The sequence below is a fragment of the Physeter macrocephalus genome, chromosome 18 (genome assembly GCF_002837175.3).
Source record: "Physeter macrocephalus isolate SW-GA chromosome 18, ASM283717v5, whole genome shotgun sequence".
NCBI lineage: Eukaryota > Metazoa > Chordata > Mammalia > Artiodactyla > Physeteridae > Physeter > Physeter macrocephalus.
The window spans coordinates 73,216,496-73,230,960 of record NC_041231.1 but is presented as its reverse complement, the minus strand read 5'-3'; the positions used below and the strand labels follow the sequence as shown (position 1 = coordinate 73,230,960).

Genomic DNA, 14,465 nt, shown 5'->3' with positions numbered 1-14,465 from the left:
TGTATAGGTATAGCTGATTCACTTTGTTATACAGCAGAAACTAACACACCATTGTAAAGCAATTATACTCCAATAAAGATGTTAAAAAAAAGAATAGTCTAATGTTGTAAAAAGTGGTAGGTTAATCACTTATAAATCTAGTATGAAGGATAAAAGACCAAATTCGTAAACATAACTAAAGCTATAGTAATTTGTTAATGGATACATCAGATTAAAAGATGTAAACTGTGACACCAAAAACAAACTGTGGTGGGGGGAGTAAAAATGAAGAGCTTTAGAATGCATTCCAACTTCAGTAGTTAGCAACTTAAAATAGACTGTTATAGGAACTTCCCTGTTGGCACAGTGGTTAAGAATCCGCCTGCCAATGCAGGGGACACGGGTTCGATTCCTGGTCTGGGAAGATCCCACCAGCTGAGGAGCAACTAAGCCCATGTGCCACAACTACTGAGCCTGCGCTCTAGAGCCCGTGCTCCACAACAAGAGAAGTCACCACAATGAGAAGCTCACGCCCCGCAATGAAGAGTAGCCCCCGCTCGCCGCAACTAGAGAAAGCCCATGCACAGCAACAAAGACCCAATGCAGCCAAATAAATAAATAATTTAAAAATAGACTGTTATAAATATAAGTTTTTATATGTAAGCCTTATGGTAACCACAAAGCAAACACCTATAGTAGATAGTAGATACCCAAAAGATGAAGAGAAAGGGATCTAAGCATACCACTATGGAAAAATCATCAAATAACAAAGGAAGAGCGCAAGAGAAGAAGAAAGAAACAAAGGAATTACAAACAGCCAGAAAACAATTAGCAAAATTACAAGTACATAACTATAATAATTATTGTAAATGTAAATTGACTAAATTCTCCAATCAAAAGACAGAGAGTGGCTAAATGGATAAAAAAACAAGACCCATCTATCTGCTGCCTACCAGAGACTCACTTCAGATGTAGGACACACATAGACTGAAAGTGAAGGGATGGCAAGAGATATACCACGCAAACGGAAACCAAAAGAAAGCTGGAGTAACTATACTTATATCAGACAAAACAGACTTTAAGACAAAAACTATAATAAGAGAAAAAGAAGATCATTATGTAACAATAAAAGGGTCAATCCAAGAAGAGGCTATAACATTTGTAAACTTTTATGCACCCAACATAGGAGAACTCAAATATATAAAACAAATATTAACAGACCTAAAGGAAGAAATAGATAGCAATGTAATAACAGTAGGGGACTTTAATGCCCCACTTTCATCAATGGATAAATCACCCAGACAGAAAATCAATATGGAAACATTGGCCTTAAACAAGTTAGATCTCATGAGCTTAACAGACATATACAAAACAGTCCATCCAAATGCAACAGAATACATATTCTTCTCAAGTGCACATTAAGCATTCTCCAGACAGAGCATGTTAGGCCACAAAACAAGTGCTAATAAATTTAAGAAAACTGAAATTACGTCAAGCATCTTTTCTGACCACAGTGGTATGAAACTAGAAATCAATTACAAGAAGAAAACTGACATATTCACAAATATGTAAAGATTAACCACATATTTGGTTATAAACAACCAAAGAGTTGTTCATATTGAACAGCCGATGGTTCAAAGAAGAAATCAAAAAATACCTTGGGACAGATAAAAATGGAAATACAGCATACCAAAACTTAAAGGGATGCAGCAAGAGCAGTTCTAAAAAGGAAGTTCATAAAGATAAACCTTACATTAAGAAATAAGAGGGATCTCAAATAAACAACCTAACTTTATACTTCAAAGAATTAGAAATAGAAGAACAAACATAGCCCAAAGTTAGTAGATGGAAGGAAATAACAAAGACCAGAGTGGAAATAAATGAAGTACAGACTAAAAAGACAATAGAAAAGATCAAGGAAACTAAGAGCTGGTATTTTAAAAGATAAACAAAATAGACAAAACTTTAGCGAGACTCACCAAGAAAAAGTGAGGGAGAATCAACTAAATAAAATCAGAAACCAAAGAGGAGGCATTACAATTGATACCATACAAATACAAAAGATCATAAAAGACTACTATGAACAGTTATACACACACGAATTTGACAATCTAGAAGAAATGAGTAAGTTCCTAGAAACATGCCAACCACAAAGACTGAATTATGAAAAAACAGAAAATCTGAACAGCCTGATTAGTAGTAAGGAGATTGAATCAGTAACCAAAAACCTCCCCCCAAAACAAAAGACGAGGATCAGATGGCTTCACTAGTGAATTCTATCAAACATTTAAAGAAGAATTACTACCAGTCTTCTCAAACTCTTCCAAAAAAAAGAGAGAACACTTCTTATTTTATGAGGCCAGCATTATACTCATACCAAAACCAGACAAGGACACCACAAGAAAATTACAGGTCAGTATCCCTGATGAACACAGATGCAAAGATTCTCAACAAAATATTAGCAAGCTGAATTCAACAATACATTAAAATCATACACCATGATCAAGTGGGATTTATTCCATGAATGCAAGAATGGTTCAATATCCACAAACTAATCAATGTGATGTACCACATTAACACAATGAAGCATAAAAATCATGTGATCATCTCAATAGATGCAGAAAAAGCTTTTGACAAAATTCAACATCCACTCATGATAAAACCTCTCAACAAAGCAGGTGTAGAAGAAACATACCTCAACAGAGTAAAGGTCATATCTGACAAACCTACAGCTAACATCATACTCAATGGTGAAAAGCTGAAAGCTCTTCCTCTAAGATCAGGAACAAGACAAGGATGCCCACTCTCACCACCTTTATTCAACATGGTATCTAAAGACCTAACCAGAGCAATTAGGCAAGAAAGAAATAAAAGGCATCCAAATTGGAAAGGAAGAAGTAAAACTGTCCTTATTTGCAGATGACATATTACATATAGAAAACCCTAAAGATGCCACCAAAAACTGTTAGAACTAATAATTCAGTAAGGTTTCAGGATATAAAATCAATATACAAAAATCAGTTGCATTTTTATGCACTAATAATGAACTACCAGAAAGAGAAATTGAGAAAACTATCCCATTTACAATTGCATCAAAAAGAATAAAATACCTAGGAATAAATTTAACAAAAAGGTAAAAGACCTGTACACTGAAAACTATGATACATTGATGAAAGAAATTGAAGAAGCCACAAGTAAATGGAAAGATAGTCCACGTTCATGGGTTGGAAGAATTAATATCATTAAAATGTCTACATCACCCAAAGCAATCTCAGTTTCAAAGCAATATGTATCAAAATTCCAATGGCATTTTTCAAGAAATAGAACAAAAACTCCTAAGAATTTTATGAAACCACAAAAGACCCCATAGAGCCAAAGAAATCTTGAGAAAAAGGAACAAAGCTGGAGGCATAATGCTTCCTGATTTCAAACTATATCAAAGTTATAGTAACCAAAAATGTATGGTATTGGCATAAAAATGGAGACAATGAAACAGAATAAACCCACATATGTATTTAATTAATTTATGAGAAAGGAGCTGGGAATATACAATGAGGGAAGGACAGTCTCTTCAACATATGATGCTGGGAAAACTGGATAACCACATGCAAAAGAATGAAACTGGACCACTATCTTATACCATACAAAAAATTAACTCAAAATGGACTAAAGACTTGAACATAAGACCTGAAACCATAAAGCTCCTGGAAGACAACAGAGTTGGTAAGTTCCTTGAAATCAGTCTTGGCAATGATTTGTTTGGACTTGATACCAAAAGCCAAGGTAACAAAAGCAAAAATAAACAAGTGGGACAGCATCGAACTAAAAAGCTTCTTACAGCAAAGGAAACCATATACAAAATGAAAAGGTAACCTACTAAACAGGAGAAAATATTTGCAAATCATAACTCTGATAAGGGGTTAATAGCTAATATATATAAAGAACTCTTACAACTCAATAGCAGAAACAACCAATTTGATTTTAAAATGAGCAGAGGATCTGAATAGGCATTTTTCCAAAAAAAGACATACAAATAGCCAACAGGTACATGAAAAGGTGCTCAACATCACTTATCACCAGGGAAATGCGAATCAAAACCACAATTAAATATCACCTCACATCTGTTGGAATACCTATCATCACAAAGACAAAACTTAGTGTTGGTAAGGATGTGGAGAAAAAGGAACCCTTGCATGGAAATGTAAATTGGTGCAGCCACTATGGAAGACAGTATGGAGGATCCTCAAAAAATTAAAAATAAAACTACCATATGATCTAGTAATTCCACTTCTGGATATTTATCTGAAGAAAACAAAAACACTAACTTGAAAAGATATATACATACCCATGTTCATTATAGCATTATTTGCAAGAGCTAAGATGTGAAAACAACCTAAGTATCCATCAATGGGTGAATGGATAAAGAAAATGTGGTATATTTATATAAAATGGAATATTATTTAGATGTAAAAATAAGGAAATCCTGCTATTTGTAACAACATGGATGAACGGACTTTGAGGGCATTATGCTAAGTGAAATGAGTCAGACAGAAAAAGACAAATACCATATGATCTCATTTATATGCAGAATCTAAACAAAAACAAAAAACCAGAAACATAGATATATAGAACAGATTGGTCATTGCCAAACAGAGTGGGTAAAATGGTGAAGGTGATTAAAGAGTACAAACATCCAGTTATAAAATGAATAAGTTTTGGGGATGTAATGTATAGCATAGTGACTATAGTTAATAATACTGTATTGTATTTAAAAGCTGCTAAGAGAGTAGATCCTAAAATTTCTCATCATAGGAAAAAAATTGTAACTATATGTGGTGATGGATGTTAACTAGACATATTTTTGTGATCATTTCACAATATATACATATATTGAGTCATTATGTTGTATACCTGAAACTAATATGGTATAGATTATACCTCATTAACAAAAAACGGATTTGATGCAAACACTAAGCATAGAAAAAGGAAAAGAACCAATTAAAAATCTTGAAAAGGAAAAATATAATAATTTAAAATATTTAATAGACTAATAGTAAAAAATCATAGAATTAGAAGTTTGAAAAATGTTCTGAGGAATTCACCAAGAACACAATACAGAAATAAACAGAATTTTTAAAATGGCGGTTTAGTTAAGGGACAAGGAGGATAGACTGGGGAGCTCCAAAACTAAAATATTTCAAATAATCATATTATCTCCTTGAGTTACAGCATTATTTTGCAAAATCAAGGAATGTTCAGGATCATTTCAAATTTTGAGAGTGCTTTATATAGGGCAATCAATACACCCTCGAATAACATGTTTATTTGTACAATTTTCAGAAAAGAAAAAGGAAAGATTCTTTAATAGATCATTTGTAAGACCTTATAATCTTACGTAGGGCTTCCCTGGTGGCACAGTGGTTGAGAATCTGCCTGCTAATGCCGGGGACACGGGTTCGAGCCCTGGTCTGGGAAGATCCCACATGCCGCGGAGCAACTAGGCCCGTGAGCCACAACTACTGAGCCTGCGTGTCTGGAGCCTGTGCTCCGCAACAAGAGAGGCCGCGATAGTGAGAGGCCTGCGCACCGCGATGAAGAGTGGCCCCCTCTTGCCACAACTAGAGAAAGCCCTCGCACAGAAACGAAGACCCAACACAGCCAAAAATAAAAATAAATAAATAAATAAATTTAATAAACAAACAAACAAATAAATAAATAAATACCCTGTTCTCAGATTAAAAAAAAAATCTTACGTACCTCAATGTCATCCTTATTTTTAAGGAGTGGTGCTTCCATAATATTTCTAAGACAAAAAGAATCCAATTCCACATCAAATGGGGTTCCAGTTAACTCAGAGATTCGATCCCAGTGTCTCTGTTTCATTGCCTTATTGGTCATCATTTCTAGTAGAGGACATGACTCACTGAAATCATCAATTCTTTTTTTCAGATCCAAAAAAGCTTGCCAATCTTTAAGTCCTTTTGGCAGTTTACGACATCTTTCAGAAAAAAAAAGAAAAAATTATTTCATCCACACATTTCTTTGAAGAAGGTGTTATGAATATACAGCAATATATCAGAGGATAAATTCATTTGTGAAATACCTATGGGATCCTAAGATAGGCACTATAAACATTTAAGTTTAATTCAATTGAAACTCACCTGTTTTGAAACTCCTGCAGTTCTGCATTAATTTTTTCAATGTCTACATCTCCCCAAAGTATTTCATAATAACCAGTAATATTGCCCATTACTGTATCGTATAGTCCATACAGCTTCTGCAGCAAGTTGAGTTCCTTTCTGGAAACCAAATAATTAAGTCATTACATAACATATATTTAAAAAATAAATTCCATTATTGGATAGGAAGAATTCATCTAATCAAATTATTTCACATATTATGTGTATCATATCTTATATACACCAACACACATACACTCCTGTCGGTTTCCAAACAAAAACTTTATTAAAAGCTCCATCAATTAAAGTTTATAGCTTTCAAATATTCCAAATTATACTATGACATGACATTAACAAATGGTTTATTACAACCATACCAATCATTGCAAACAATCTGACCAAAATTTGTTAACGTGATCAAAGCTAAGGCTAAGGTTTTATTTGACTTTTTTCTTTCAAATGCAAGCTAGATTTTTATGATTATGTCTGCCTTTTAAGTCTGACTTTAAACATCACTTTCCTATCAAAAGCTTTCCCTCATGTGCCCAGATGGAGTTATATCCAAAAAACAAGAATAAAAGGAGGGATTCTGGGTCCAAGTAAAGGAAAATTTCTTCAGTGTGTAAAACACCAAAAATTGACCACTCAACAGAGTTTGTGGATTCTCCCAGGAATTCCTCAACCCTTAGCATACCATGAGGTTCCACTGAATCCAATTTTAGTTTTTTTATTTCTTGAGTAGTTCTAATTTTTTGTAAGGATTGAGAGTTACGTTTATTATTTATTATAGATAATCAGCAACCAAAGATAAATTTGCTTATGTTTTTGATGGAGTAAAACTCATTCTATCTTGTGTTGACCTAAAACAAATAGACTGCCAGTTATTTCTCCAGAAAAAATGTGTTTACTCAGGATCAGCAGAAAATTGCAATTCTGGGTCTGCAACCATGGTGAGCCATGTGCAAGTCCGCAAATGGCAAGGGAAGGAGAATTCTTTTATAGAGGGGAATAGGAAGTTGGAGGGCTAGAGTAAACAGAGTTCATGGGTTTTCATTGGCTGAGTTGTTGCCAGGAGAGAAGAGGAGTCTTTCCTCTTGTTGGGCTCTGCTAATGTTGCAGAGCATGAAAGCTCCCCCTTCTTGTCTCCTGACTCTATTTAATTGAGATTTCTGTTTATTAATTTTTTACTCTTGCAATTACGAAGGTGCACAGGACTTTTTTATAAATCTAAGATACATTCTGGTATCTTAGCTATTTTTTTTTTCAGTTCTTGTTTCATTTTTCTAATTCATCATCCTAGAAATTATTTCATTATTAATCACTGATTATTCCCAATTAAACTAAAAATGACTAAAATAATAAGAAAAATGAATGATGAAATCTCTTATAAAGAGATGATGCAACGGTGAAAAAATAATCACTACTGCATCATCCTTCAAATTTCTTATTGTGTTGCTAAAACACTGCACCACCTTTCAAGAAAGTATAAAAAAGAACTCTGGAGACACCATTTAGGTAGTCTTTTGATTTTTGTTTATTTAGCTTTCACTTAGTACAGTTAAGAATTCAGTACGTTTCATTTTCTACCTAAAACAGCAAAAGAATAAAATTGACAAAGGAAGGTGCTTCCCAAGTATTAAACAGAAAAGAGACAGAAAGCAATGCTCTAGACTCTAATTTTGATAGTGAAACTGATTGTGTAAGTGAAATCTCAGACTTTTGTGTCTTTAGATGATAACCTAGATGGATTTTTAAAAATTCAATACTGTATGAGTGAAGGATGTATTTCAATAGGGGCAAGGGCTGTATCACGCAGTATTTTGCAACAAGAACCTAGAGCATCCCATTTTGTGAAAAAGATAAGTGACAGTGTTCTTTCATTATTTATATGTTTACGTAAATTTTATTTGATATATTCCACAAGAAGAAAAATGTTGAAAGGAGATATGTATTCAAAGGAAATAGATGATACAGAAATGAAAAAGTTAATTGATCATTCAAATTTAAAAGTAAAGATTTTTGTATTTATAGTGCAAAAAAGATGGTGAACAAAATTATGACTGTATGAGTTTTCAACAGTTTTGAGTTTTAACAATGCAAGTGCAAGAAAAAACATAAGTAATGAGAAGCCAGAAGTTATTGAAGATGGATTTGAAACCTGGAATCACTGTTTACAGGATGGATATGCTCCAGGTTCATGCATGACAGCTAATGAGCTGCATTCAAAAGTTGGTCTCGGGCTTCCCCGGTGGCGCAGTGGTTGAGAGTCCGCCTGCCGATGCAGGGGACATGGGTTCATGCCCCAGTACGGGAAGATCCCACATGCCGCGGAGCGCCTGGGCCCGTGAGCCATGGGCACTGAGCCTGCGCGTCCAGAGCCTGTGCTCCGCAAAGGGAGAGGCCACAACAGTGAGAGGCCCGCGTAAAAAGCTGGTCTGCATTTCGTGTACATACGTCTTTAAACCAGGACATTATGGAGTAAAAGTTAGGGTTTTCTCTGCTTAAATTCTTATTAAATTTTCTAATAAAACTGCTTTTCACCATTCCTTTATTCTTACTTCTGAAAAGTATTCATAATTACTTAAAAACATAAAAAATTAAAAGGGTCCATTGGTGCAGAAGGTAAATGAGAATGATTAGTTTTCCTAGAATACTGCAGGTCAAAATAAAACACTGATTCTCAGACTGAGTGTGCAAAAGAATTAACTAGAGAGTTTATAAAAATGCAGAATTGCTAGGACCCCATCCCAGAGATTCTGATTTAATGTCAGGGGAAAGGACAAGACGTCGGCAATTCTAACATAATTAGTAATTGGGTTAAGCTTAGCAAATGCCTATTTTTAGAAAAAAAAAATACAAACCATCTTCCCTAAATGGCTGAGGAATTCATTTATCTTCAGACAATTTTAGGTACTTTGTGCCATGACATTTTCATGCTGGGACTTTGAAACAAGTCAACATAAAGTTCTAAAGCCAAGATCCTAATAAGCTAATACCATTGTTTTAATTTTGCCTTTGAAGAAAGTTATATTTAACATTCTACCAAAATATACTTGGTTAAATCCTAGATCCACTGTTTAAAAGCAACTGTTACTCTTTAAAATCAATTAAGTTCCTTGGCCTTCAACCTCAATGAATTCTATGCCTACCCAATGGGGAAAAGCACTTAGCATAAATGCAGTTAGAAGGAAGCAAGAGCCGAGGACGGCTATTCCTGTAAGTAAACAAAAGTTATCCAAAGTTGCAGTGCTTCTGCACAATTATTGACACTATACAAAATCACAAAAAGAAAAAAAATAAAGCACAGACTAAATATAGGCCATTAACGCCCAGAATTTTTGCAATGTATTTTCTACTCCCCTAGAACATTTATTTTGTATATGGAGACTGTGCATCCAATGGGTCAGGAAGAGCCAGGAATGAGGGGACTATTTAGAAGTTTTCCAAGCCAGACTCTTCTCTGCACGATGAAGGATTTAATGATCACATGATTCTTCTAATGGACAGTTAATTATTTATAACAAACTTGTCCAGTTTCTAAACTTACCTAATTTTGTGTAAAACCTCATAGTCAGTCACAGGCAACCCAAAAAGTTGTTCACCAGATGAATATGTAACGAATTTCCTCCACAGATCATCAAAATTGGCCTATAAAAGGTTTTTAAATTATAGTAAGATGTAATAAATTCAGAGCCCATTAAAATTCATTATAATCGGAATAAAAGCTACATTGAAGTTTACTGAATATTATCTATGAAACAAGGATTTGTGAAGCAAATTTATGCTGATACAAAGCTATCAGAGGAAAAGTTAAGCATTTAGGAAAATTAACTTTCAAGCATTCTGAAAGTAATCATTTTATGTAAAATTATTTCCTTAATAAATTAAGTGGTCCCCAGACTTACATTTCAAGTTCCCATAAATACATCTGAAAGTAATGAAACTGCATTTTTAAAATACTATAATTCAGACTTTTCTATTATTTTAGCCTGGTCATATCTCCTACACGGTTCGAACGAGTGAAGCATTGGTATAATCCATTCAACCTTGCTTCCTCTACAAGCAAGTCTATAAAATAAAGGATTCCATTTTAACACCATTTGAAATAACTCTAAATTTAAATCAGCAAAGTTAATGTTCAGGTCTTTTGAACTGGAATTTGAATCTCCTATACTTAGAATGCTAAGTATTAACAGTGTTAAAAGCACAAAAGCAAACAGAAATAATTCACTTGTGACAAGATATGTGTGCTCTACATAAATGGTATAACATATCAGTAAGGATCCTAAATTCCCAGCCCTGGAAACTGTCTGTCATCAGACCTCACAGTGCTCAGATAATGATACAGATCTGACAGATACATTAGCACATCTTACAGGAGCCTAATCAGGAAGGTGTGAAGATGCAGGAGGAACTCCAACGAATTCTTCATTCCTAGAGAGGAAGAGCCATTTTGCACTTTTTATATTCCTTGGTGGTTAGTATGGTGGTTACTCAATAAATGTACTGAACGAAAAGTCCATGGGACTATGTGGACATTAGGAAAGGAGAAACGAAAACTTCAAAGTTAGCATACACTTAAAGGATGACACTTAAAATCTTGGGGGTTTCTTTGTGTTTTTTTAATTAATTAATTATTTATTTATTTTTGGCTGCATTGGGTCTTCGTTGCTGCGTGCGGGCTTTCTCTAGTTGCAGTGAGCGGGGGCTACTCTTCATTGCGGTGCGCAGGCTTCTCATTGCGGTGGTTTCTCTTGTTGCAGAGCATAGGTTCTAGTCGCGTGGACTTCAGTAGTTGTGGCACGTGGGCTCAGTAGTCGTGGCGCACGGGCTTAGTTGCTCCACAGCATGTGGGATCTTCCCGGACCAGGACTTGAACCCATGTCCCCCGCACTGGCAGGCAGATTCCTAACCACTGCGCCACCAGGGAAGGCCCTAAAATCTTGTTAATATGATGAAGACGACTGATGAATGCCAATCCCTCACCCCTTTTTCCACTCAGGTCCGAAATAATATAAAAAGCACCAGCCAAACAGGAAACAAAATGTCAGCTTTGTCAGCAGCCAAGTACCCAGTAACTCCCCAAATCAGAGTAAAGTTGTATCAGAAAACACCACTGGGACCTGAGATGAGGCTCCTGCTTCTTCCCCAGATCTAGATCTTGGGTACCTGCTTTGGAGGGGGGAGGGAGAACACCTGTTTTTGAGAAGCATTAGGTCTGCAAATCTGACCCCCAGCCATATATCCAGCCAGATGCTCAGCAAACAGGTTGCTCAGCTTACAAGCCCAGGCACAGGCAGAAAGAAGGTACAAGGAGGCAAAAGATGGGCCCTACATTGCCTTTTCAACAAAGTGAACATACCCCTAGTAAAAGGGTGGCTCATTAAAGTCCCAGTTGTTGACTGATACATTGATAACTCCCGAGGGAAAGACAAGGAAGGGGGGCGTCTATCTTCTTAATATACCCAGGCTCCAACCACTTTTCATCAACTCCAACGTCACCACTCTGGTCCAAGTTACTATCACCCCTCCCCTGGAATATTGCAATAGCCTCCTAATTAGTCTCCCTGCTTTTAGCCTTGACTTCCAATAATCTTTTCTCAACGCAGTAGACAGGTTGGCCCATGAAAACATAAGATCATGTCACTCATCTCACTCAGAGTCAAAGCCAGTGCCCCTCAGGGGCTGGCAAGGCTTCTAACAGTCTGTCCTCTCCTTAGCTCTCTGGACTTATTGCTACAACTATCGCCTTGCTCATTCTCTTCCAGCCATACTAATCTCCTGTTGCTTCTCTTACATGCTCTTACTCAGGGCTTCTGTACTGCTCTTCCCCTGCCTGGAAAGCTGCTCCTCCAGATAATCTGCCTGGCTCATTCTCTCACTTCCCCAGGTCTCTACTCAAATGTCACCTCTCAGGGAGGCCTTCTCTGGAGACCCTATTTTAAATTTCACCTCCACTTTACATACACACGGCCTAGCACTTTATGCCCCTTCCCTGCCTTTTTCTTCCCTTGGCACTTATCACCATCCAACATTACTACCTATTGCTTTTATTGCTGAGAGGTTCCTCTTGGCTCAGCAGGCAGCCACCACATCAGTCTTAGTCCTAGCTCCTCCAGAGAGGAAGGCCTCTCCCTGGGACCCTGGCTCCAAATCTGAGGACTTCAGGTAGTAAAGGATCAGAGTTTCCTCCAGGGTCCAGCATAAAGAGCTGGCAAGGGTGATAGGAGGAGCTGGTTTAAGTCCAAGAGTGACGGCCATAGTTCTGGAGAACCCCAACAATAACATGGGACTAGCCTTTTTATCTGAGGAGAACATATTTAGGTGAAAGGCTTATGCCTGCTGCATCCCATGAAAACCCTTGCCGGCACAAGGGTTATCTTACAGAAATCTACTGGGCCAGACCTACCCTCCTGCAATCAGGCAGCAGAGACATTGGGCTCAGGACAGATGATCTTGTCTACTTTACATAAGTTTATTCCACTAGGGACCAGCTGTAATTCCTGCTTGCTCCAATGATCCTGAAGAAACACTTTTCTTATCAGGGTATGGCTTTTCTATTTTAAAACACTCAAATCAAGGGAGATACTTGAAAATTAGATGTCATATGAAAAATTCCAGTTGGTTATGATGGAAAAAGCCTGAACTACCCCTACCAATCTCAGGAGAACCTGCAATTTAAGAGGTTCCATCCAAACTGATTGAACCTTTCTGGCAAAAGTGTGCATGGAACCAACCTGAACCATCCATGGAACCTACATATAAAGCAACAAAAACAAGATTACTGACTACTCCAGTTATTTGGTTTGGGGTAAAAAACCCAATCATCAAGTGATATGAAGTAACCTCCAACACAGGTAAAGGAATATTTAGAAATACCTACCCAGTATGTGGCAAAACTAAAGCATAAATTACAGAAAGCTTTCATATGGCTAGATTTGCTGCAAAACTTGGGTATTCCTAGTAAAGAAAACACTGGGTTTTGGACAACAGCTCTATATTTCCTGGTGGGATGACCGTGGAAGCCACCTAAGTATAAATGCAGGGAATGTAAATGTAACCAAAAAAATGTAGTTTTACCTGAAATATCTGTAACCTGTTGCTAGCTTCTTGGGGTGGTATATTTGGAACCATGGGTCCTTCCTGTAATGAATAATATAATCTGAATTTTAATTCCTAATCGCATGTATTTATCTATTTATTAGGTTTATCTATTATTTCCTTTTAAACAAATAAACATGATTTTTAATTTATATGATCTAATTTTGTCCTGTACATGAAGTTTTCATTTATTTTTTGCAACAGTTTTATTGAGATATAATTCGCATATTATACAATCTACTCATTTAAAATGTACAATTCAACGGTTTTTATTATATTCACAGACTATGATAACACTCAATTTTAGTATATTTGCATCACTGTAACTTCTATTCATTTTTGAAAGGACCTTGACACAGCTAATAAAAAATGTGATTAAATTACATCCTATATGAAGTTCATAACACAGAGCTCTGTTTTATTTCATTTATGATTATAAATGATGATGCTGTGGTTGTGCATTAGAATAACTGAGATAGGATTCTGAGAACAACCTCCTTTCATGAATAGTCCACCCGATATGGAAACAGAGACACATATAAGGTTGAATACTTGTAAGAAGCAGAAGGCGGTCTCTGGTGGCCATGAGCCAGAAAACAGTTGCAAAAATGATCCCAAATGGTCTGTACAATCATGAATATTATGGATATGCTAAATAATATGCCAGATTGCCAGTGTAAGAGAATAATAGAGCAATAAAATGTTGACTAATCAAACCTAAAAGAGATGTTTAGTACACGTTAAAAAAAAGTGTTATATAAAAGTATGAAATTAGAACACTCCCTAACACCATACACAAAAATAAACTCAAAATGGATTAAAGACCTAATGTAAGGCCAGACACTATCAAACTCTTGGAGGAAAACATAGGCGGAACACTCTATGACATAAATCACAGCAAGATCCTTTTTGACCCACCTTCTAGAGAAATGGAAATAAAAACAAAAATAAACAAATGGGACCTAATGAAACTTAAAAGCTTTTGCATAGCAAAGGAAACCATAAACAAGACCAAAAGACAACCCTCAGAATGGGAGAAAATATTTGCAAATGAAGCAACTGACAAAGGATTAATCTCCAAAATTTACAAGCAGCTCATACAGCTCAATAACAAAAAAACAAACAACCCAATCCAAAAATAGGCACAAGACCTAAATAGACATTTCTCCAAAGAAGATATACAGATTGCCAACAAACACATGAAAG

General features: G+C 36.0%; 1 protein-coding gene across 1 annotated transcript in view; it reads right to left on the bottom strand.

Moving 5' to 3' along the window:
• DNAH8 (dynein axonemal heavy chain 8) overlaps window positions 1-14,465 on the bottom strand; it is a 318,775-nt gene that overhangs the window by 208,101 nt on the left and 96,209 nt on the right. Inside the window, exons 31-34 of the mRNA XM_024122116.2 lie at window positions 13,239-13,301; window positions 9,706-9,806; window positions 6,141-6,278; window positions 5,737-5,977 (exon numbers count right to left, since the gene is read on the bottom strand). Of these exons, the coding sequence (XP_023977884.2) occupies window positions 5,737-5,977; window positions 6,141-6,278; window positions 9,706-9,806; window positions 13,239-13,301 (543 nt within the window). The remainder of the gene's footprint in view (window positions 1-5,736; window positions 5,978-6,140; window positions 6,279-9,705; window positions 9,807-13,238; window positions 13,302-14,465) is intronic.